At 42.4% G+C, this 21,807-nt stretch overlaps 1 protein-coding gene across 1 annotated transcript; it reads left to right on the top strand.

The window, feature by feature from the left end:
- Positions 1–378: 378 nt before the first annotated feature.
- On the top strand, positions 379–20,949 carry LOC101802171 (claudin-8). Its single transcript, XM_021271191.4, has 3 exons — positions 379–483; positions 11,889–11,968; positions 17,218–20,949. The coding sequence occupies exon 3, from the start codon at positions 17,910–17,912 to the stop codon at positions 18,582–18,584; it is 675 nt and encodes a 224-aa protein (XP_021126866.4). The 5' UTR covers positions 379–483; positions 11,889–11,968; positions 17,218–17,909; the 3' UTR covers positions 18,585–20,949.
- Positions 20,950–21,807: the final 858 nt, after the last annotated feature.

Raw genomic sequence — 21,807 nt, 5'->3', positions numbered from 1 at the left:
GGGGAGCAACATATGGCTTGTACCTTTTGTTTCACATTTCTGGGACGTGTTAACAACAAGCAAAGGAATTATTTATTTGGCAGATTTAGTACCTGAGACCACAGCAGGGCTTAACAATCTTTTTGACTTGCTTTATTTTAGACAATAGGTGGTAATAAACCAGAGAGCACATACAGCGTGCTTTTCCTGCGTTTGTGTTGTCTCCAGGTCACCACTAAAACAGTCATTAGGCTCAGAGCTGTTTTTAACTTCCTAGTGTACACACCTTTATTCCACCCCCGCAACTGCTCCTAGCAAGACAGCCTCTCCTGGCAGCCTTCTTTTAAGCAGTGCTTCATGCACAGTGGTCCACATAGCATGGGACCGTGCCCGGCCCTGTGCTGCTCTGGGGGGAGGCATTTTCCTGGTCACAGCTTCAGCATTCATAGCCTAGAAGAAGATCTGCTGCTATGTGGAGTGCTGGTGTTCTCTCCTTCCCTGGAGGTAAATAAATCCTTTGCTGGATGCTCTTGGGGTAGACACAAGCTGACATTTTCTGTTGGGCTTTGGTGAAGATTTGTGTGGAGACTGAAGTCTCTCCAGGGAGATGGGGGTGGAAACCCCTCTGCTATCTCCATTGCTGCTGGTCCCACACATATAGGGAGGATGAAGCTGGAGAAGGGACCAACCACCCTGTCCCCAGGCCCTGCATAAGCTTCATTCACCAAGGACTGTCCCCCAGGACCTGCAGTCAGGTGGCGTCAGGGGAAGAGACAGGGAGGCTGCTTTCAAAGGAGATGTTCTTCCTTGCCATCCCCTTGTCTGGCTGCTGACTTTTATGTAAAGTGGGTGTGAAATGATGGCAGAACAGAGATGACATGTAGTTGGCACAAATATCTACGAGTGCTCAAAATGCAAAGCACGGGAAGACGAGTTTGGAAATAGCGGACAGTTTGTTGCTGGCACCAGCTCATCGAAACAGGCTTCATTAAAACAATCACAGCACTGACCAGAATATCAGTGAGCATGTACCTATTTTTCTATTATTTTACACTAACACAGCATCGATACAAATTCAGTGATTTCAAGGAAGCAAACCTAGTAGCGTGAGCTGGCATGATGCAGTGCCACAGTCATGTGGTTATTTTCCTGAGAGGCTTTGATAAAATTTGGTATATACACAGATGAAGACTAGCCTCAATTTCTTTCACTTGGTGAGTTCATTTAATGAGGTTATACCCTTGGAATGAAGGCCAGGGACTCCCCAGCTCTTACCTTAGCTTTATAAGTGATCCTCCCTGACCTTCAGGTGAGCTGAAAGTTCTCTAGCCAAGGCTATTTAAAAGACATAGCATAGCAAATGATCACTATTTTTTTTTTTTGTGTGTGTATATATACAGTAAGCACACAAATAATACGGTGACAATGGCAGTAAGAGGTGGTCACAGTACTGTGTTCTGTCAAAGCACTCAACCTTGTGGACTCTGGGGGTGGGAGTTCCCAGTGCAGCCCTTTTGGTGCCCAGGTAAGAATTTCTCCTTCATTTACTGAACCTCTATGCAGAACAAACTAGTGTGGGTGATACTGTCCAGAGCAGCAGAGGGAGGATAAGCAGTGCACTGGGAAGCTAGGAGGACTGCCAGTGCTACAGTCAGGAGACAGCTGGACTCCCAAGGGATGAGAGCTTGTAAGCCAGTTCCCCAAGGAACCAAACCAGGAGAAGCCAAAGAAAACAAGCAAAACAGCATGCCTCTTTTGAGGCAGACTTCTAGAGTCTTCTTTCTTCCTGGGATAGGACAGCTTCCTGAAAGCTTTCCAAAAGCAAAAGCCCTTTCATTCAAGGGTTAGCAGCCAGGACTGCAGAGAGTGATGCAGAAAAGCTCCAGGCCATTTTAGAGAGAAGAGAGAGGAAGTTCATTGGTGAGCAAAGGGAACAATTCCTGAAGGTAGGTTTTCCAACAAGGGCTGACTTCAGGAAGAATGCTGCTGTGTGGTTGACTCGATTTTTCTTTTCTCTGCTAGACAATGGTGCAAGATTTCATCATATTTATGAGAATTCAGTATTGCACTCCTGCCCTGAACCAGTAAGCAACCATATATTTTAAGTATAGAGTGGTAAAAGTAACTGTGTTATTAAATCTAAAGAAGAGATATTAAGCCCTACAAGCCATATTTGACAAAATGATAATCAACTTATTAAAGCAGGCTATTCCTGCAGCTTCACTATTTTTGATACTTTTATATTCATTTAAAATACAAGAAAGAAAAATAAGGGTTAAATGTTTCCCAAGTTTGCCAAGATATTACTTCTATTTTATTTTATTTATCTTTTACGAACAACCACAAAAGTATTAAGAATGCAGCACACTATCTCACCTTGACTGTGCTTGATACTTCTACATTAGCTGCTTGTTTGTGCCTCTCTCCAGACAGCACAGTACTTCAACAGTTCAAAAAGACCCTGGAACAAATATGACAATCTTCATTGCACTTAAAAAAAAAAAAAAATAATAATAAAAGATGATATTATCACCTGAACTCAGGTGTTCACCATTTCACTTTGATGCAGGACATAATGGGATGTCCTATGGCTGTTTCTGTCTCCTTTAAAACTTGGATTATAACCACAGCAGCAAACTCAGCAGGGCTCAATTTGTGGAGCTTTCAGCTAATTAAACCCTGCAGTCTGCATTGGTTGGAAGCAAACATCCTGTGTGGGTTTGTTTGGGTGTTTAGCAAGAAGAAAATTAATAAATATCCAGGCTGAATTCATTACAGCAGATTTTTCACCCCCTCTCTCAGTTATGCTTGACCTCAGTGTCTTCATTTGTTATATGAGTTTAGAAAACTTCAGGCAGCATGGTGTGAGGGTGGCTAAGTGGGAGGAGGTTTCTGTTATAATTATGAAGCCAGTAAACTGGGGTCCAAGTTCTTGGAAACATAAGCTTGAGGATTCATCACTCACTGTAAATATTTTGCACAGCTTTTGCTGATAACTCTGTACAATAATTGCCATATCTACTTAAATAGAAATGTGATTACAGCGTTAGGACATGTCCCAATTTCTACTTAGTTACTAAAAGCAACAGTAGTAATGGCTTGTCAGTGGCTCAGACTTCAGGATAAGTTTGAAGACTGAACTAAAGGTTCCTCTAAAGTCCATCCTTGCATTTCGTTTCTTACCTGTGGCAGACAGGGGTCAATGTACTGCTGGCTTCCCTACGTGCTCTGCAGTTACAGCTTTGTGGCAGTAAAGATATATTCCAGGTCCAGCTTTTGTGTACATGATAAGGTCAGAGTAAATACATATTTGGTAAAGAAAAGCTTTTTCTTTTTATGCTTAGATTTATTTGTCTCAACCCCTGCTCTGAAATCAGTGAGGAAGAGGAATGCTGATTCTGTAAACAGTCTGTCTTGGCAATAGTCTTAGAGCAGAGAGGAAAAACCACAAGAACAAAGTTTCTGATTTTGCTCTGAAAGGTGCAGGGTTGAATTACGACCAAAATTCAGACTGTAGTTATGAAAAGGTGTTCCTTGTCTACCAGAATAAACTCAAGTGGCCATAGAAAATATGACATCTCGATTGTCTGACAAAGAATTTATGATTGAATGAACATTCAGTGGTATTTTGAGTTAATGAGAATTAATATTCAGTGACAATCTTAAATGAGAATTTGTAACCAAAAAAAAAGTGTATGTTTGAGGTCTGTAATGATAATGTTCTTTCACAGCTGCTTTTGTGAGTGGGGAATAATTTCGCAACACTATAGCTGATGTTGACTTTCTAGTTTGTGGTGAAATTATAAAGTAAATGTTTCCTCCAAAGAACTCCAGAGCTGTTTATGGGAGCTGGAGGCACACTCCTGAGACATGAGGTTGGAGTTCTGATGTGTTGCAATATTGTAAATTGTTGTAATTTCATTGCACTGCCTTCAGCATGCCTCCACCCTATGGAAGATATCATTACAAGAAAGAAATTATGTGACTTGTCTTTAAGTTTTAGGAAAATGAATTCATTCTAAGATAGCCATATCTTTTTTCCACATATAACATTAGATCTTATGTTATTTACCCACAGAAACACTTATATTTTTCTACTCCTAATGGGAAATTTCTGCAGAAAGAAAATTCTTGAATGTGAAAGGGCCAGAGGCTGGTACAAGCTAAACAGAAGAAGATTAAGATCAAATACAAAGGCATGGTGTAAGAAGATAAGAGACAACATAGTTCCAGAATAAAATATTTAGATAAGGATTATTTGGGATGCTGCAGAGGAGGGAAGGGAAGGGATTAACTAAAAAAAGTATGTTTGTCTTCACACTGAGTTCTTCCACATATTTCTCATTCATTTATCTACATCACATTTGAGTTTTCAGTCTCCTTCAGTTTCCTACATGTGGTGCCTATCCCTTAGTGAGGACTGCACTGAAGAAAGTATCCTTACAAAGAATTCTGACCTGCCTTGGTTTTTAACAAAAAAGATTCATAACTGTATAGCCTTTTCCTATAGTGGGCAAATTTTGGATTAACATCTTGTTTATCGTACATTTATTGCAGAAATCCCCAAACAAGAAAATCATAGAATCATAGAATGCCTCGTGTTGGAAGGGACCTGAAAGATCATCTAACTCCAACCCCGCTGCCATAGGCAGGGACACCACCCCTGAGATCAGGTTGCCCAGGGCCTCATCTAACGTGGTCTTGAACACCTCCAGGGATGAGACATCCACAGCTTCTTTGGGCAACCTGTTGCAATGCCTCACCACTCTCAAACAAAAAAAGAATTTCTTCCTTTTATCTAATCTAAACATACTTTCTTTCAGTTTAAAACTATTACGCTTGTCCTGTCATTATCCGACTGAGAAAAAAGTCCTTCTCCACCTTTTTATAAGCCCTCTTTAAGTACTGAAAAACCATAATAAGGTCACTCCGGAGCCTTCTCTTCTCCAGGCTGAACAGCCCCATCTCTCTCAGTATTTCTTCGTAGAAGAGGTGCTCCAGCCCTTTGATCATCTTTGTGGCCCTCCTCTGGACCCACTATAGAAGATCAACATCTTTATTGGTCTGGGCGCCCCAGACCTGGACACAGCAGTGCAAGTGGGGCCTCACAAAGGCAGAGCAGAGGGGGACAATCACCTCCCTGGACCTGCTGGTCACTTCTCTGCTGATGCAGCACAGGATGCAGTTGGCCTTCTGGGCTGCAAGTGCGCACCGCTGGCTCGTGTCGAGCTTTTTGTCTACCAGAGCCCCCAAGTCCTCTGCAGGGCTGCTCTCAATGAGTTCTTCTCCCAGTTTGTGCTCATGGCTCAGGTGCAACACCTTGCACTTGGACTTGTTGAACCTAACTTGTTCCTGTCCAGGTCCCTTTGAATGGGATCTCTTCCTTCTTTGGTATCAACTGCAAAAATGAGAATTTATCACCAGTGTCACTGGGAACAGGCAGGTTTTTACTACTTTTTCAGTCATTACCTATCACATCTTTAATTTTTTTGGACAGAAACCAAGACTAGTAGTTCTGTGTAAGGTTTTATGGTCAAAAGACAAATAATTCTTCTTTTAACTGTGTAAGAAAGTGATGTTTGGATAGCACTTTTGAAATAATTTGAACAGAATTTGTTGGTCAATGTTGCCAGAAGAAGTGACCTTATCATTTTTATTTGATAGTAAATTGCTGTAATATTTGGGATGTAACATTTCAAGGCATAGGAGCTGTTATTTGTAATACACTAATCCGATGGTCCAATTTAAAAGCTAACAGTAATTTTTACAACTGCAGTAAAACACCTTTCAGGAACCCTGATACTAATTTTATTTTGCATTAAATGGTTGTGTATATATACACGTATATATATATACACACACATATATTTTATATTACAAATGAGTGCAGTTACTAGAGATTTTAGAGCCAATCAACCAAAACAGATTCAAAGAACTTAACTTAAAAGCCTTGGTTATCCTAACAGGCATAAGTACACAACGTAGTTCAATGGGCATAGAACAGACCCTGGAAGTATTTACTGATGTTTTATGCCAGTCTTTCCCAAAGGCACAGAAACCAGCAATTGTGTGGCCTTGAGCTGGCAAAGGCCCTGCAATACCCCAAGGCCCACCAGCTCATTTGAGCTAGCATGGCCTTGAGCTGATGGACCTCCAGGACACCTGCCCGCCAAACAGCCTGGCACAGGGCAGCTCTTGGCTGTGGGTTAAGGACAGCAGTGGGGAAAAACCACAGGGGAAAACCTTTCTGCTGCCTGGCCAAGCAGAAAAAAGCACTGGAGATTTTGTCTGGAGGACAGGTGTTGGCAGAGCTGGCGGTGGCCATCAGTGGGGTGGTGGGAATGGTCAGTTCCCCCCTGTGATGACTCCAGTGCAGCCAGGTCCCAGAGCTGGAGGGAGCTGCTAGGATACTTTTCCAGGCAGTAGGAGCAGGCAGCCTCACTCTCTGGGGCTTTTCTCTCAGCTCTGCCCTTCATCTCTCCCTGTCCCTTCCTTGGCAGAGGCGGCTCGACTCTGTCCTTCCATGCTCCATCTAGCCTCCTAGCTACGGTACAGGAAGCTCGGGCCACAGCAGGACGCCAGGAACAGCTGTAAGTGACTGCATGAGGCCTTCCAGGCTCTTTCAGAACAAAGTCAAAAGGTTGCTTTAAATCACTGTTGCAGACGTGCTCTTGAGCCTCCTATCTTTGGGATTATAAGGGAATGTTATTCTGTTTTAGATAAAAGCAAAGACTTATCTCTTTTCAAGGTTGACTTCTCCAAATGGGCCAACATGTAACCTTGAATTGTCCTGAAGCTGCTGGGTGCCTTGCAGCAGTCAGGAGAAGTATTCCAAATCACGATTCCTATGATTTTTTTTTCCCCTTTCCACCAAAACCAAAGCATTGTGAACAAAAGACGTCAGATTCCACCAATGCTTTTGTGCAGAGAGGCAGGAATCAAGTCGTGCCTCTGAGCTTGCCCTGACTGGTTCAGGTTATCAGTGCTTGCACCTTGTTCAGGAAGAACTGGGCTGTTACCAGGTGCGTGTCCCAGCAGACTGCACCACACGTTTGCTGGCTGGCTTGTGTGTAGACCTTTTGGCCCACTAATGTTCTTAGGAGATGTCTGCTGTTGCTTACAGACGCGTGCACTCCTGCTCTTCACATGCACCTTGTGCCCACTGACTGATTTACAGGCAATACGTGGCATTTTGAAGCTGGATTAGCAGAATTTTTTAAGAGTGGCAGGGTCCTGCTCCCTACCCTCATGTGCATGCTTGAGAGTCTGTTTCACCGACGTGTTCAGAGACCAGGCAGCCAGTAAGCAAGTTTTATATCCTAATGGCTTCTAAACTGCTGATGATTTAACGGGAAGGGAAAATGAGCTGGAAATGCTGACAATGCAGGTATGTATTTCAGGAAAGCACAGAAGAAAAGAGCCTTTTCAGTCCTTGAAAGGGATGATAACCATGATATAACAGAATATTGAAATTCTGAGGCATGAACCACATACATTTTCTGATCACTGGACAGCTATAACCACTTTAGTGGCTTTTTGTCACTGAACAGAGGTAACCATACTGTATTTAGCAACCTACATCTGATGAATATCATGAAGCTTAACTAATAAGTGTAATGTGCTTACCAGCTGGCAAGGGCTGTTGACAAGTGCCAGGTATTGTCATGCTTAATTGAGGGGTACCCAACATTATAGCCATAAACTGGGAGATGCTCAGATACTACTGAGGTGAGAACTGTGTGAAGCAGCTAGACAGACTGCAATCACTTAAATGTTCCTGAAATGCACATTTAAGGGATAGTTTATGTCTGTAATAAGCTGTATTTTTCTTGCTTGGTATTAATTAGAAGGGGTGAGCAGTTACTGACTTACACAGCCCCCTTACTCTACATGTTTCCAAGGATGGACTTAAGAAACTGTGTACGAGAAATATTGTATTATTAAATGCTGCAACACTGTATGGTCACTTCATCTGTCAATATATATAAAAGGGTGCATGCCCTGAAGTGTGCACGTAGCCTGCAGATTGGCAGGCTGAGGGAAGATAATTTTGTGTGCTCAGCAGAAGAAGTAGCCTAGCCAAGGCAGCCATCATCTCACCTGGAGCTGCTGGGACACCCAACCTGGTTTGGAGCTCCTGTGTCTCTGTGCTGTGGTATAGTGTATAGGGCAGATAAACCCTAATCTAGACCCTGGGACTCATTCTTGTATCCCTGGCCAGATGGGGTGAGAGACAGCAGCTGACAGAGTGAATCCAGACAGGACTGAGGGCAGAAACTCGCCCCTGGGATGGCAATGGATGTATTGAGAAATCCTTCATCTCCCGGGACTCTGGTTGATATGTTCGCTCTACCAAAGTTATATTTGTCTGGATGCATTCATCCCTTTTCTCTCTAAGCCTGTACGAGCACCTGAATATCACTGCTCTGGGGCTGAAGCAGCTCCCGTGGGCACCTGCAAAGCTCTGGGGCTTCAGGTGGCTCAGGGTGGCTGAAACCAATTCAAGGCTTGGTTTGTGAATTCTCCACAGTCCTGTGCCAGGGGCAGAGCTTTGATCAGTACTGCTTTTTTCTTCTTCTTATAGTCCAGGAGATGCATATGCCTAGTCGGGGCCCAGAATTCTGTAAATGTTCCATAGTTTCAGGCACAAGTCTGTTGCTTTCCTGTCAGGTCTGCTGCCCGAGGCAGGGACATGGCTGTGGCACTGTGTTACTGGCTTTCCTTTTCCTTTAGTAGACATAACCAAGGAACAGCAGCTTGTACAGTCTGCCTTTCTAAAGGAGGGAAAAAAAGTGTATGTGCATATGCGAAGTGGGGGAACACTGTCTATGGAAATTTCTTACCTGTTTGAAAAAAAGGACGTTAGGAAATAGATAGAGAAATATATATTTTAAATAGTTTGCTTTTGAATTTGTTGTTGTTTTCCATAGGAATTTTCATATAAAATTCAATAATACTTCTTGGTAGGCAGAGAAAAAGTTTTTGGCTTTCTAAATAGATGACATGGTGAAAAATGCTGGGTTTTTATTTAACAACTTATTTTTTAGCATACTTTCATTGGTTAGAGTTCTAAATTAAATATTTAGAATTTCTGTCATTGTTTAAATATTTCATTTGGAAATTTCATCTGATAATGGATAACATCGACGGAAGAGAACATTTGCTACAGCATATGTTGTTGTTAAAAGCCAAACTCTGCTTGGACTGAAAAATATTGTCCTTGAAAGAATTGCACCCAGCTCTTCTTGCATTCCATGTGTGCATCCCAATCTCACGCTCCAGAAGAACAGGTCATAGAGCCAAACAAAGAAATGCAGGGGAAAATTGAACATTTTCCCAATGAGGATAAATTTAACTTATCTGAGGAGATGCAGTGTCATAGTACTGATAATGTTTCAGGATGATTGCTGTATCTCTGAAAAGTATTTTTGTTCAGTACTTTCATGAAACTATAAGTGCAGAGTGCCAGCTGAACATGTGCCATCTGATGGCTTACATTTTAATAGACCAAATTCAAATGTGAGCTCGCTGGCATAAGCTTTTAGCACAAATCTGGGAGAAGGTGATGATCTAACAGGCACAGTCGGGAAGGCTGCAAACAAATACAAAAGCCATCACCAAATGTGCAGATGCATTTTGCTTTGCTACAGTCCTGTTAGTGGATATTCTGTAACATCATCAGTCCGACTTGCACTAAGAGGAAACAAAGACAGATTTGGGCACAGACCCTCGCCTCGGCAGAGTGTCCTTTCCACCTTGGTATGTAGGGAGCAGCCAGACCAGGGAATGGGGGAGATGGGAAGCTCTCAGAAGTGAGGAGTCAGCATGCGTACATGTGATACAGGGGCCACAGATGTATAAGTATGAATGAGATGAATGACAGTTTGGGTATGTACCTGCAGCTTTGTCAGAAAGAGAAAAGGGTATGGACATGTAAGGGGATGGGAAGCTGAAGAGCTGCACCCCGCAGGGGCTTGTAAGCAGCCACAATTTCTCTCTTTGGGTCAAGTGAAAAAACTAACAGCCTAGCACACATCAGCCTCCCCAGTTTGCCTTCTTTCCCTTCTCTTCCTTGTCCTTGTTTTCAGTTGTTCTGCTAGCCCCAAACCGCATCTTACCTTTTCTTTTTACCTTTATGCCTTTCATTGAGCAAACAACTTTGTGTTGAATATCATGAGCACTATCTGGCTAAGATGTCCTTTAAATAACTTCGTGCACATTTGCTTCAGTAAAGAACTTCTTTACTGAGAGGGTTGTTAGGCACTGGAACAGGCTGCCCAGGGAGGTGGTGGAGTCACCATCCCTGGAGGTCTTTAAAAGACGTTTAGATGTAGAGCTTAGGGATATGGTTTAGTGGGGACTGTTAGTGTTAGGTTAGAGGTTGGACTCGATGATCTTGAGGTCTCTTCCAACCTAGAAATTCTGTGATTCTGTGCTTAAATACTGTGAATAATACTTAACAGTTAAGAAAGTTCTTCCTTTTCCTTGCCTAAACTCACCTGTTTCATCAAGAGGTTGTTCCATTTAGTCATATAGGTATTTCATGGTGAATTTGTGAAGATTTATTGTGCAGCACCCCAACTAATTTAATAGGATATTGATCTGTGAATAACATTGCAGCTGGTACACGTTACCTTGATCTTGAAGTGTTTTGGCATCATTAAGTGTGTTGGTGTTGATGTTCCTCCATGAGCAGATCTCTTGCAGGCTTCAGGTGGGGTCCTACATGGGAGAGCCTGGTCTGCACAAATATTGGCTACCCCTGGCCAAGTTATTTACAAATGCAGCAGCAGAAAGTTGATGAACGAGGAGAACTGGCAATAAAGGAGAAAGTTTTAACCCAGAAATAAACTGGGAAGTGTGGCTTCACAATCAAATTGAGGAAGAAGTGGATAAGGAAGAAAACTTTGAAATCACTCTTTATATGGTGTTTTGATCCTTCTTTCAGATTTTAAAGGCTTTTTAGTTATATATACCTGCTTCAGATGCCTTTTTCTAGCTCTCTGCTGACAGTTATGATGTTTACAAAGAGAAAGCTTTATCCCCTTTGAACTTTAGAAAGTGTCTCCAGGTGGCTTGCACCCACACATGAAGGGTATTTAGAATATGAATCTAAGTTTGTTCCCCTGGGCCAGCACTCAAAACAACCATCACTGTGCTCACATAAATGTTCCAAGACTGAATTCCTGAGCTGTACTAATTCCCGATCTTGCTGCATTCACGTAAAAGACAGCAAATGGTTGCTGCCTTCCATTTTCACAGGTGATGGGTTCTCATGCATGGAAGCAGCAGCTCTATCCTTCCTGCCCCAGCAAGGCGGGACCTTGGCCACTGTAGGGAGTGAGTGGAAATTGTTTGCCAGTAGCAGGTGCCTCTGTCATCTCACTCATCCCAGGGCTCATGGCGATTTATGAATCGTGGCGGGTGGGAGCTTGCAGCAGGCATACGCTGTGTAGCAGTGGGCTCCGTGATCTGCAACGCTATTGCAGGCTCAGGGGGCTTTGTTTGTAAAGCAGCTTGCATATTTATGCTGTCTCTCCTACCATCAGAAACACAACGTGGAGGCTGTACAGGGAGGGGAAGGGCTTATTAACACCAGAGCACAGCTGGACATCTGGGTGGGCTTAGCATGGAAGAAGGGGTAAGGTCTGGATATGAGTCAATGCTGCGGCATCCGAGGCCGAAGAGAGCGCAGGCACAGCTGCTGAAGGGAGCAGCAACGCCAGCAGCACCAGGCTGTGCCTCGAAAGATTTGTGGGAGCACTCCAAAAACCTGCCAGCTGCTGGCTTCTGGCACGACGCGTGTGTCACGTTACTGGGACTGCCATACAAAGGCTAAAACTATAGTGCTTCGTTTGGCCTGCTTGAGGATATTTATTGTGTTACTATTTTGTCTGTTCTTTTTCCAGAAATCACGCCAGACTGCTATGATCCATTTCTGAAGATGTTATTTAGCTCATCCACAATAATCCATCAGTGCTAAAGCCAGGTAAGCTATTGCAGAGGCAAAAACATGTTAAAAATTTTCTGAGATTTCCGAGCCCAGATTTCTTTAGCAAGAACAAAAAATGGAAAATCAAGAAAAAGAGCAAGGACACCTTTCAAGAAAACAGAAAACTAGAATCAGGTAGCATATGCTGTTTATTTTTCTGCTAGGTCTTGACACAGCATCCTTACCTCGAGCAAGGATGTGCAGATTTCGTGGGCTGTAGCTTAACTGCTACACCAAAGAAACAACACTCCCCCTTCAGCATTCTCCTGACTTCACACACAGCATGTGTTTTAAATTCGTGATTTTGCTTGCCTGAGTCCCCTCTTCCTTCTCTCCCCTTAGGTTACTACAAATAACTGCAACTTTACTGTTGTCTCAAAAATGCCAAACTGTGTCTACAATATATACATGTATGTTATCATTACAATGATCTTACTACACCAAAACATTATTAATTAGGTTGAAAACAATCCTTATGTTCTGTGAATATTTCCACTGTGTGACTCTCAACATAGATTCTATGTGAGCAGGTAAAACTAAAGTTTTGGTCTTAGTTCCACCTGTGAAATCCCGCCACAGTTGCTGAGGCATCTGGGATATAACAGAAGACAAGCGTTGGGCAATAGTTTTTATCTTTAATGAACTATCGTGTCACACTTGTGAAAGTCTTATGATTCAGGATGGGCAGCCCTTCACAGCAAGAATGTCAGGAATGCTAAAAATAGAAGCCTGGGGAGCTTTTAGAATAGAAAATGAAATGTAATATGGTGATGCTTCAACCGGGCTGGAGCAGAAATGCCACAAATGATAGGTTTTGACTGGAGACATAAAACTTTTAATCAAGTCAACTTATGTTACATTTCCTTTCAGAGAAGGTCTGGCGCCTGTAAATTGTAGTCTGATTGCAGGAGATGCTAGAGAATGTGGCTAAGGCCACCACCTGAATGGAATAAACTGAGATTTAAATTTTATTTCAAACACATCAATCACATAACTTTTTCTCAAAACATTGAAGTTATATTAATCCCAGGCCTTCATATACATGATCACTTCTCTTTCTGCATGGAAGAAAAAATTGACTTCATGCAAAATACTTCAAGTTCCTACTCATTTCACAGCAGAAGAGTGATGGGTGTCAGTGAGCGTAAGCTACGTATCTCAAGGCAGAAGTCACCTTTGATGTGATCCTTTCCTGAGAATGGAAAATCTCAGCACCAAGTGCAAGAATCTGGGGCCAGAAATGTCCTACAACCTCCTCAGGGCCAACCCTTCCTGGTGCAGAATGATTCTCTGATATCTACTCGTGAACTTTACCTGGTCCATTTTTTCATGGCACCAAGTGGTTAATTTTCCCTCCCCTTCTTTAGTTTAGCATTCTCTTCTGTTTGTTCTTATGAAGATTCATCGACATGAATAGGTCAGTTCTTTGTTCAGGTACCCAGCTCTCTATGAGGTTTCAGCTGTTTCTAAAGGCATACCGAGGCAGGTAACATAAGAAGTTGTTGCCTCTGATGCTCTCTTGGCATTGAGTATCTTCAGAAATACTATTTTTTCAGGATTCTGCATGTCCAAATCCCATATGCCCCAGTTCCAAGTTAGGCAAATTTTCTGCATTAACACTTCACAAAACAAACAGAAGTTAAAAGCAGGGAAATTGAAATTTCTGCACCGCATGTTAATCCGAGGGGAACATCATCACATTGTCATGGATTTTATATATGGGATTTAAAGCGTGGGGAGCAAGAGAACCAAATGTGTAAAGTTATTTGGGATATTAGGCAAAAATATTTCACAGAACTATCTGCAATGCTGTTACATTACCAGCCAAGGCTTATTACTTTTTGCATTTCTGTGATTATGCCATTTGCTATCTAGACAATGGTCTCTTGTTAGCAGCAAGTGATGGGGAGAAGGATGGTACAGAAGTAAAAGCTACCTCAATTGAAAAGAAGTGGCTCTTCAGTGAAGCTGATTATGAATGTATGTGATTGTTTCTGTTTGGAATAGATATGCTGAACTGGCTTTTCATGTTCTGCTGCATTAGGTAAAAGATCTTGAAGCAAAATAAATGTCAGGTGTACCTGGGGCGAGCCATAGAGTAGTGCATATCCACTGACACAGTAATAATAGCCTTCCAAGAAAGAAAATGCTGAACAACTCGTCCGACATCAACACTTCTCTGTTTTCCATAAGAGTATCAATAATCAGGATTCTTTGCAATGTGTTACTGATGCAGGGTGAGATTTTCTGAGGTGCTGAGCAACCAATTCTTCCCCCTCTTCCCACCTCCCCCTCAGCATCAGCAATTGCTCTTAGCACTTCACAATTCTGGAATTAAAACACTTGCTATTTTCTCAGGAAGAGGAAGGACATTATGCTCAAAACATATTTTCTTGGTGTGTTTTATTCCATAACACCTTTAGTGGTTGAAAATGGGTCGTGACAGGGACTTGGGGGCTGTGTTGCCCCTGTAGGGAGTAGTGGGTTCCCAGAGAAACTGTGAGAAATGGTGTTAAGTGGCAGCTGAGCTAATCACAGGGTTATCTCCTCACTTCATCTCCTTCCCAAAGTGTAAGTTTTCTTCTTTTTCAGAAGAAAAGCCATGCAAGAAGGGTGAGAAATCCCTGCTTGCTCCCACACAAGGGGATTTACTGGAGAAAGGTGCTATTAGAGTGAAGAAGGGACAGAGAAGCAAATCGTTCTGAGGTCCTATTTGTTTGAAGCTAACAGACAAACCAAGCCCAGTGCTGAAACGTTACCCATTTTCTGCTCATGGAATGCTGTCATTGCTTTAGGTCTCTCTTACTCACCAAAACACAGAATGAGGAGTGCCTGCAGCTGGCTTACTCACCCGCTCTGGAGAGGAGAAAGGGGTAGAAGGCAGATCTGGGAATACAGAGCTGGGAACTACACAGGTCACATAGAAAAGCTTGGTACTGAGTGTGTGGATACTAATACCTTAAATTGTGAAAGAGGAGAGGAGAGGAGAGGAGAGGAGAGGAGAGGAGAGGAGAGGAGAGGAGAGGAGAGGAGAGGAGAGGAGAGGAGAGGAGAGGAGAGGAGAGGAGAGGAGAAAGGAAAATGGTAAAATGATAGGTGTGTGTATTTATTTTATAACAAAATGGGTCAGATCCTTTGGCCCATGGTAAAATCACAGATATCTCTGATACTTCCCTGTATTAAAAGGGCATGTTTGAATACAGACAAGAACAAAGTGAGATTCTTGACTTGCTCCCCTTCCTGTGTTTTTATTGTAGACAAGCAGATGCAATCCATAATGCTCAATAAGATTTCCCCACATTTCCTTTTGGAAATGGTTTTAGCTAAGATAAGGCACTCAAATTTAATCCTCCTAACAATGTGCAAATACTGAATCCTTGGCACAGACACAATCTTGCCATGAATTTATATAGGAGCTTTAATGGTTTTGTAAATTAATCAATAACGTGGTTAAATTATATTTGCTCAGCTAATTATTTTCCATGTCCTGTAAATTAGAACTTCAGTAGTCTTTAAGCAGTATCAGTCCTGCTGCTTGTCTCATATTTGTGTTTCTGTACTGGTATGTTATTAAAGTGCTTGTTTATTTGTTCTGATACAGACTCGTAGCTTTTTCTTTGCTGTCTGGGTGGCAGCCACGGGGCTGCAAAGCCATGTGATGGTATTTACATAGTTATATATTTAATATACCAAATTCATTTTTGCAGTGTCAAAATATTGTGCATTTATAACCTCCTCAAAATCCATCTTGTATCACCCTTGGGGGAACTGGATTTAACCACCTTCTTCCCCCAGGAAAACAGTGGGACTTTTCTGATGACTGAAAGGGACCTTAGCCTCACGGACTTGAAGGGCACAGCTTCAGGCATGGGTGTGATTTGATGACATCCAGATAACTATTATTACCTGTTTCTATGGCTCAGACTATTCAAGAGTCTCTCCCTGCTCACTTTTCCTGAAGTCCTGTACCCAGACGCCCATTGCTTATGGGTCAGTATGACAGGACTAGTTGGCAACATGCGAAGCATCAAGTTGTGATTCCAGTTACACAAATCCAGAGCCTCTCATGCTGTAGGAGCGAACCCCAAAAGCAGACTTCTCTTTGGCTTCTCATCCAGGAAAATGCTTTTGGTGCTGCCACAGGATGAAATGCACTGTTCAGAGCAAGACATTCAGTGCCTTTGCAATAGGAGAGGCACAGAGATAGCAGGCTTGATTTCAGAGATAGGAACGAAACCAAAAGGGCATAATGAAAAGTTGCCTGACCGCAAATCAGGGCTCAGGGGACCAGAAAGGAAAGGAGAGGATGCCTGCCTTCACCCTTCCAGCATGGCTTTATAAGCAGCAGCCTGCTGCAGAGGTTGGAAAAGCAGGAGGTTATGAGATCCAAACTGAATATGGAAAGATTTGTAGAGTGCTTCTTACTTTTGCCTGCCTCCTAACCATACTTCTATGCACTAACATAACACAGAAACATGCTTAGGGAGTATAAAATATTATACGTAAGCGGGACTTTTATCTTTTCCCTATCTTTGATATGCCAACAAGCTGGCATATTTAGCACTGCACTGCTTTTTTTTTTTTTTTCTTTAATTTCAGCTTTTGAAGATATAAAATGGCAAGGAAAGAAATAGAGGGAAGAAAGTTCAGATGAATTGCAGCCGAGTAGTATTTTAGTATCTATCTAATTATATCCTAAATTGATCTATTACAGTATAAACAAATTAGTCCTTGTCTTAACATATGGAGTATACTATTTTATAATAAAATATCTTAGTTTATGCCTAATTTTTTTTTTTTTCATGTTAGGACACATCTAGAGATCAAGCTGAATATTTCATGCATATATTCCTAGCTGTATGAATTTGTAAAAAGAAACTGCTGTTATGTTTGATTTTTTTTTCTGGATTTTTGACTGTAGCTTCTATTGCTTTGACTTTCACAAATTTCCAGACCTGTCATTTTCCAAGATTGTCTACGGTTCACCCAAGAATTCTTGAACAAACTTTTTACCTGCTATTATCTCCATAATTATTATGATTAACTTACACTTTTATTTTTAATGTTGTTTTTCTAAAGCGTTTGTAGATGGATAGCTGTAACAGGTTGCATGTGGATATCTCCAGAAGCTATCCGCACACACTCTGAAGAGCAATAGATACGTATGAAACTGTATATGTAGACAGGTATTAGCAGGGCTGAAGTCTCTCATTGTTCCTTTCTAACTTTTAAATGGTTCTTTGCAGCTCTGACTATTCTCCATGGAGCCATCCGTTTCAGGTTCAGAGCCACTTTATCCCTTTGATTTGCTTTGTTCCGTGATCCTCTCACCGCAGCACTCCCCTCCAGGTTCCAGCACAAGAGCACTTTTGCAAGCAGAGGCCCTGTGGCAGGGTGGGCGGCTCTGCTTTCCTCCTGGCCCGCTGCCACCACTCCTGCAGGAACCTGAGCTGAGCAGGGCTCAGAGGCAGAAATTTCCTGAGCGTTCAGCGTGACAGCCTCACTGACTGCACCGGTGCACACACGGTCTCCCTGCACAGACCAGTCTTTTTTTTTTTTTTTAATAAGCAACTTCAATGCAAATGTACCTTCCTCAGACGGTGCATTTATTCTAAATGGCTCCCGCTGGTTTACTCACACCCTGTCCTGTCTCTTGCCTTGGGAAGCTGTTCCACTTGATCGTTCGGTCTGCCTCTTTGAGTCAGTGGTGGCAGGGGAATTATAAAGGCGACGAAGGCGCAGCCAAGTCCCAGGTAGCGCGTGCCAGATTTAAGCTGATTTAAGGTTGTGCAGCCTGACTGAAACTTTCTTCGCACAAGGGACAGCTACTTTTGGACAAAATTGCTTTTTTTTTTTTTTTTTTTTTTTTTTTTTTTTGCCATCAGCGTGCACCTGGCAGGGTGAACCTGTTGGGTGTTGCACACCTCTCAAAGGCAGCATGGTTAGTGGGGCTTTGCAGGTCGCGGGGCTGCTCATCGGAGGCATTGGCATGATCGGGACATTCGCAGTCACGGGTATGCCCCAGTGGAGGGTGTCTGCCTTCATCGAGCACAACATCATCGTGTTTGAGACCATCTGGGAAGGCCTGTGGATGCACTGCATCAGGCAAGCCAACATCAGGATGCAGTGCAAGGTCTACGACTCCGTGCTGGCCCTCTCTGCGGACCTGCAGGCATCCAGGGGGCTGATGTGTGCCGGGTCAGCGCTCTCCTCCCTGGCATTCCTGGTTGCTGCTGTTGGGATGAAGTGCACGCGGTGCAGGCAGAGCAGCTGGCCGGCCAATGGCTATATTCTCTTGATGGCTGGGCTCCTCTTCATCCTCTCGGGTGCCATCACGCTCATTCCAGTCTGCTGGGTTGCCAACACCATCATCAAGGACTTCTACAATCCCGCAGTCAACGTTGCACAGAAAAGGGAGCTTGGTGAGGCTCTCTACCTGGGCTGGGTGGCTGCCTTCTGCCTCTTGGCAGCCGGAGCCATATTCTGCTGCTTCTGCCGCTGCTGTGAGAAAACCAGGAGCTACGGCTACTCTGCACCACCCCACCACCCGCTGCACAGCCAGCATCTGCACAGGACCACCGAAAGCTCATACTCCAGGAGTCAGTATGTCTAGATGCCTCCTGCCTTTTCCTTTTTATTATTTTTATTTTTTAAGCATTCAATCTGCCTGGATGTACCTCAGCGTTCACAGGAAAGGACAGCTAGAAAGCTGGTGTTGCCTCCTGTCCCATGACTGCTGCTGCATTTTGGAGCTGCTGTTACCCCAATTGGGCTTTGCTGGGGCTAGTGCTGCAGCATGTACAGCTGTAAAGACAGCAAGGTGACTGTTGAATGCTGTTTTAATAGTAACTTGGAATAGCTTTGGGGTTGTGTGGCTTTGTTGTTGTTTGCATTTTATGCAGAAACCAGAATTAAGGGGTTTACAGTTCCACTGTGATATGAAGTACTGGCCTACTGAAAATAATAGGAGAGTTAAAGAGCTGGTTCAGGGTTTTTTTCTTTTTTTTTTTTTTTCTTTCCTGGGAAAGAGGGGATAACAGTGAATAAAGACAAGATAACGATGGTTTAAAAGGAAAGCATTCACAAGCAGATTGATTTACTGTAGGTTTAATGGAGGGTTGCATGAAGAATTTATTCATCAGAGGAAGGTAAGCTGAAATACATGAAAAATATCCCTTATTTCAGAGAATAAACATAGCTCTATATTCATCCAAAATATAATCTTTTTGGTGAAAGTGACAATTTCTTTTGTAATCCATATAGGCCAAACTCATTCACATCCTTCTTTTTAGAAGCAGCAGTATTCCCTTGCAAACTCCTTGTGGCTCACCACATTTTGCAATATTGCATAGATCACAAACACTGCGTTGGCTGCCTGCCACAGGATACGGTGATATATATATTCTTAAAAAAACATATTTGGGTCAGTCAGGCCCATATTTTTACTATATTTTTACTAAGACCCACTTGTACCAGCATGGTTTATAGGCATAAAGAACAGCATTTTCTCAGTTCACATTAGAACAAGCTCAACAATATTTTTAATAAGATCACGCAGCCGTGATAGAGAACAATGTAATGAAACTAAGTCTACTGAAAAATAAGCATAGTTCCACACAAACTAATTTAATAAATGACCAAAATTAATCAATAGTGGTAATATTTTTAATAGAATTTTGTAACCCCAAACCTATGGAAATCAATGGAATTTTGCCTTTGACTTAACTGATTACATGATTCAATTTGTGGTATTTAATGGAGATCAACATTTTTGCTCTAGAGTTTGATTGATGATTGAAATTATTTTATACAAAGTTTATGATGTGATCTGTAGTTCCCTAGTAAATTCTTTTAGCTATTACTACTTGAAAATTTGGAATCAAATTCTTAAAATAACTTCATAAAATGCAATTCTGAACAAGCTAGAAAAAAATGTGTGCTAAATCTGAAACTGTCTTTTCATAGTGTTTATAAGATGTTTATTAAGATGCACCTCTGTATGTAACCTTATTTTTCTTCCTTATTTTAATCATATTATTTCTACATATGTATATGTAGAATGAGTGTGACCTTTCTGTAATATAGCAGTGTGTTTTCTTTACACATATTTCCTTCACACATATTTTGTTTGTATGCTGTCATTAATGTTTATACCCAAGTCCCCCAAGTCCAGTCCCCTCCCTTTTTTTTTTTTTTTTCTTTTGAGACAAGAGTGGAGGAGCAATCCCGTTGTTAGCAGCATGTTGTGAATATCCTACATGGGACCCGCATTGTGAACACCAGGGTCTACAGCAACGTCTGTAATAGTCACCTGCTAAAATCAGCCCTCTAAAGGGTAGATGAAAAATCTTACTCAGACTACTACATGCATGTACTGGAGCACTGTAGTTATCTCTGCTGTTAAAACACAGAGTGATTCATATAGTATTAATCTATGTGTTTGAGGAAAGCTTCAGTGGAGAGTGAGATAAGGACGACAACTCCGTAAAAGCCCTGTGCATATTGAACACTGCTCCTACATCAGATAGCGGTATCTGTTCCTGGTAAAGCACACAATGAGGTAGTTGTACAAATGCAAAAGAAGATGCACGAAGACTGTAAGAAGACTTCCAAAAGTATCCCTGGAACAAAGAGGAGCACAGGTATTGTGGACTGTGAGTGGGACTCTAAAAGTTTTCACAAATCTCACCTAGAGACCCTATATATGCTACAGACAATTCACCTTATTACAATAAACATGTATCCCCTGAAAGTACCTCCTGTGCATATCCAGCCATTTCCTTTAAACTGTATCTTACCTGCATACTATATCTTCAAGAGCACTGAAATTAAGCTTTGCTTCTAAATGGAGCTGGCCTACAGATTTGTGTGTTAAATGAACCTTAAGTGGTCTGAGCAGAGGGTGCTATACAAGGCAGTATATCCAAGCTTATATCAGCTGTCTTCAACAATAAACTTCCAAATATTGAATCCTGTAACTTGGAATTAATTTTCTTGCTTACAAACAAGCAAAAATTTGGGGGGAAATAAGGAACTTTTCCTCTGTAAGTGAAAACAAGGGTCTCTTGCTTGTTCACCTTTGTCCTACACGTAAGGCACTTGTATGCATTCTTGCAATATGAAAGGGATGTGGAGCCTTGCCAGGTTCACTGGGCACTTTGTAAATGACTGCACAACTTGCAGGTCAGAGGAGAGTAATGCTCCATTTAACTCAGGTGAGTGAAGGTTCAAGATTTCAATCACTGCTCAGTGATTCAGCAGCTAGGCTTTCATTTATAATGAGCCTCTTCTGAAATTCTCCTCCAGCTGCTGCTGATGCTGTTGTGGAGGTCTAGAAGATAGAGCTGCTATCTGCATTTCTAGGCACTACTTTCATTGGAGCTAGGCAGTGAGGTGGTGAACACACAGGTGGCAGCAGAGCTGGCCTTTCAGGAGCTGTTTGTACAGGCAAAGCAGTGCCATAACACAGCCTGAGTGTGGCTGAGCTCTTGTCTTGAATGGCCTGTGAAATAGTGAAATACAGGAATGGCCTTACTGTTCTAGCCTAGAAATATACAGACATCTGCCACTGGCACCATCAGAGACAGGCGCCTACACAGCAACAGAAGACAATGATGCCAACAAAGCCAACAGATTCAGGGTTACTGTCCCCACTTTCAGCCTCCAGTACTCACAGTATCTTTGTCTGGGATTTGAGACCTTCACCAAGGATCATAGTTGGACCCCACACGGCAGGTACAGTGGGCTTTCTGAGCATGAGGCATGATGCACAGCTTCCCCTTCCTGCTGACCTGTAGAAAGGGCAATGTAGGTAACTCCAGCACTGTGAAGGTACC

This window comes from Anas platyrhynchos, chromosome 1 (assembly GCF_047663525.1).
Source record: "Anas platyrhynchos isolate ZD024472 breed Pekin duck chromosome 1, IASCAAS_PekinDuck_T2T, whole genome shotgun sequence".
In the NCBI taxonomy this organism is placed as follows: domain Eukaryota; kingdom Metazoa; phylum Chordata; class Aves; order Anseriformes; family Anatidae; genus Anas; species Anas platyrhynchos.
Note: the sequence above shows the minus strand (reverse complement) of the source record. Positions and strands in the feature narration are given on the sequence as shown.

What these genes read in the sequence shown, in the direction of transcription:
- LOC101802171 (XM_021271191.4), top strand. Translation starts at nt 17,910, where the DNA reads ATGGTTAGTGGGGCTTTGCAGGTCGCGGGGCTGCTCATCGGAGGCATT.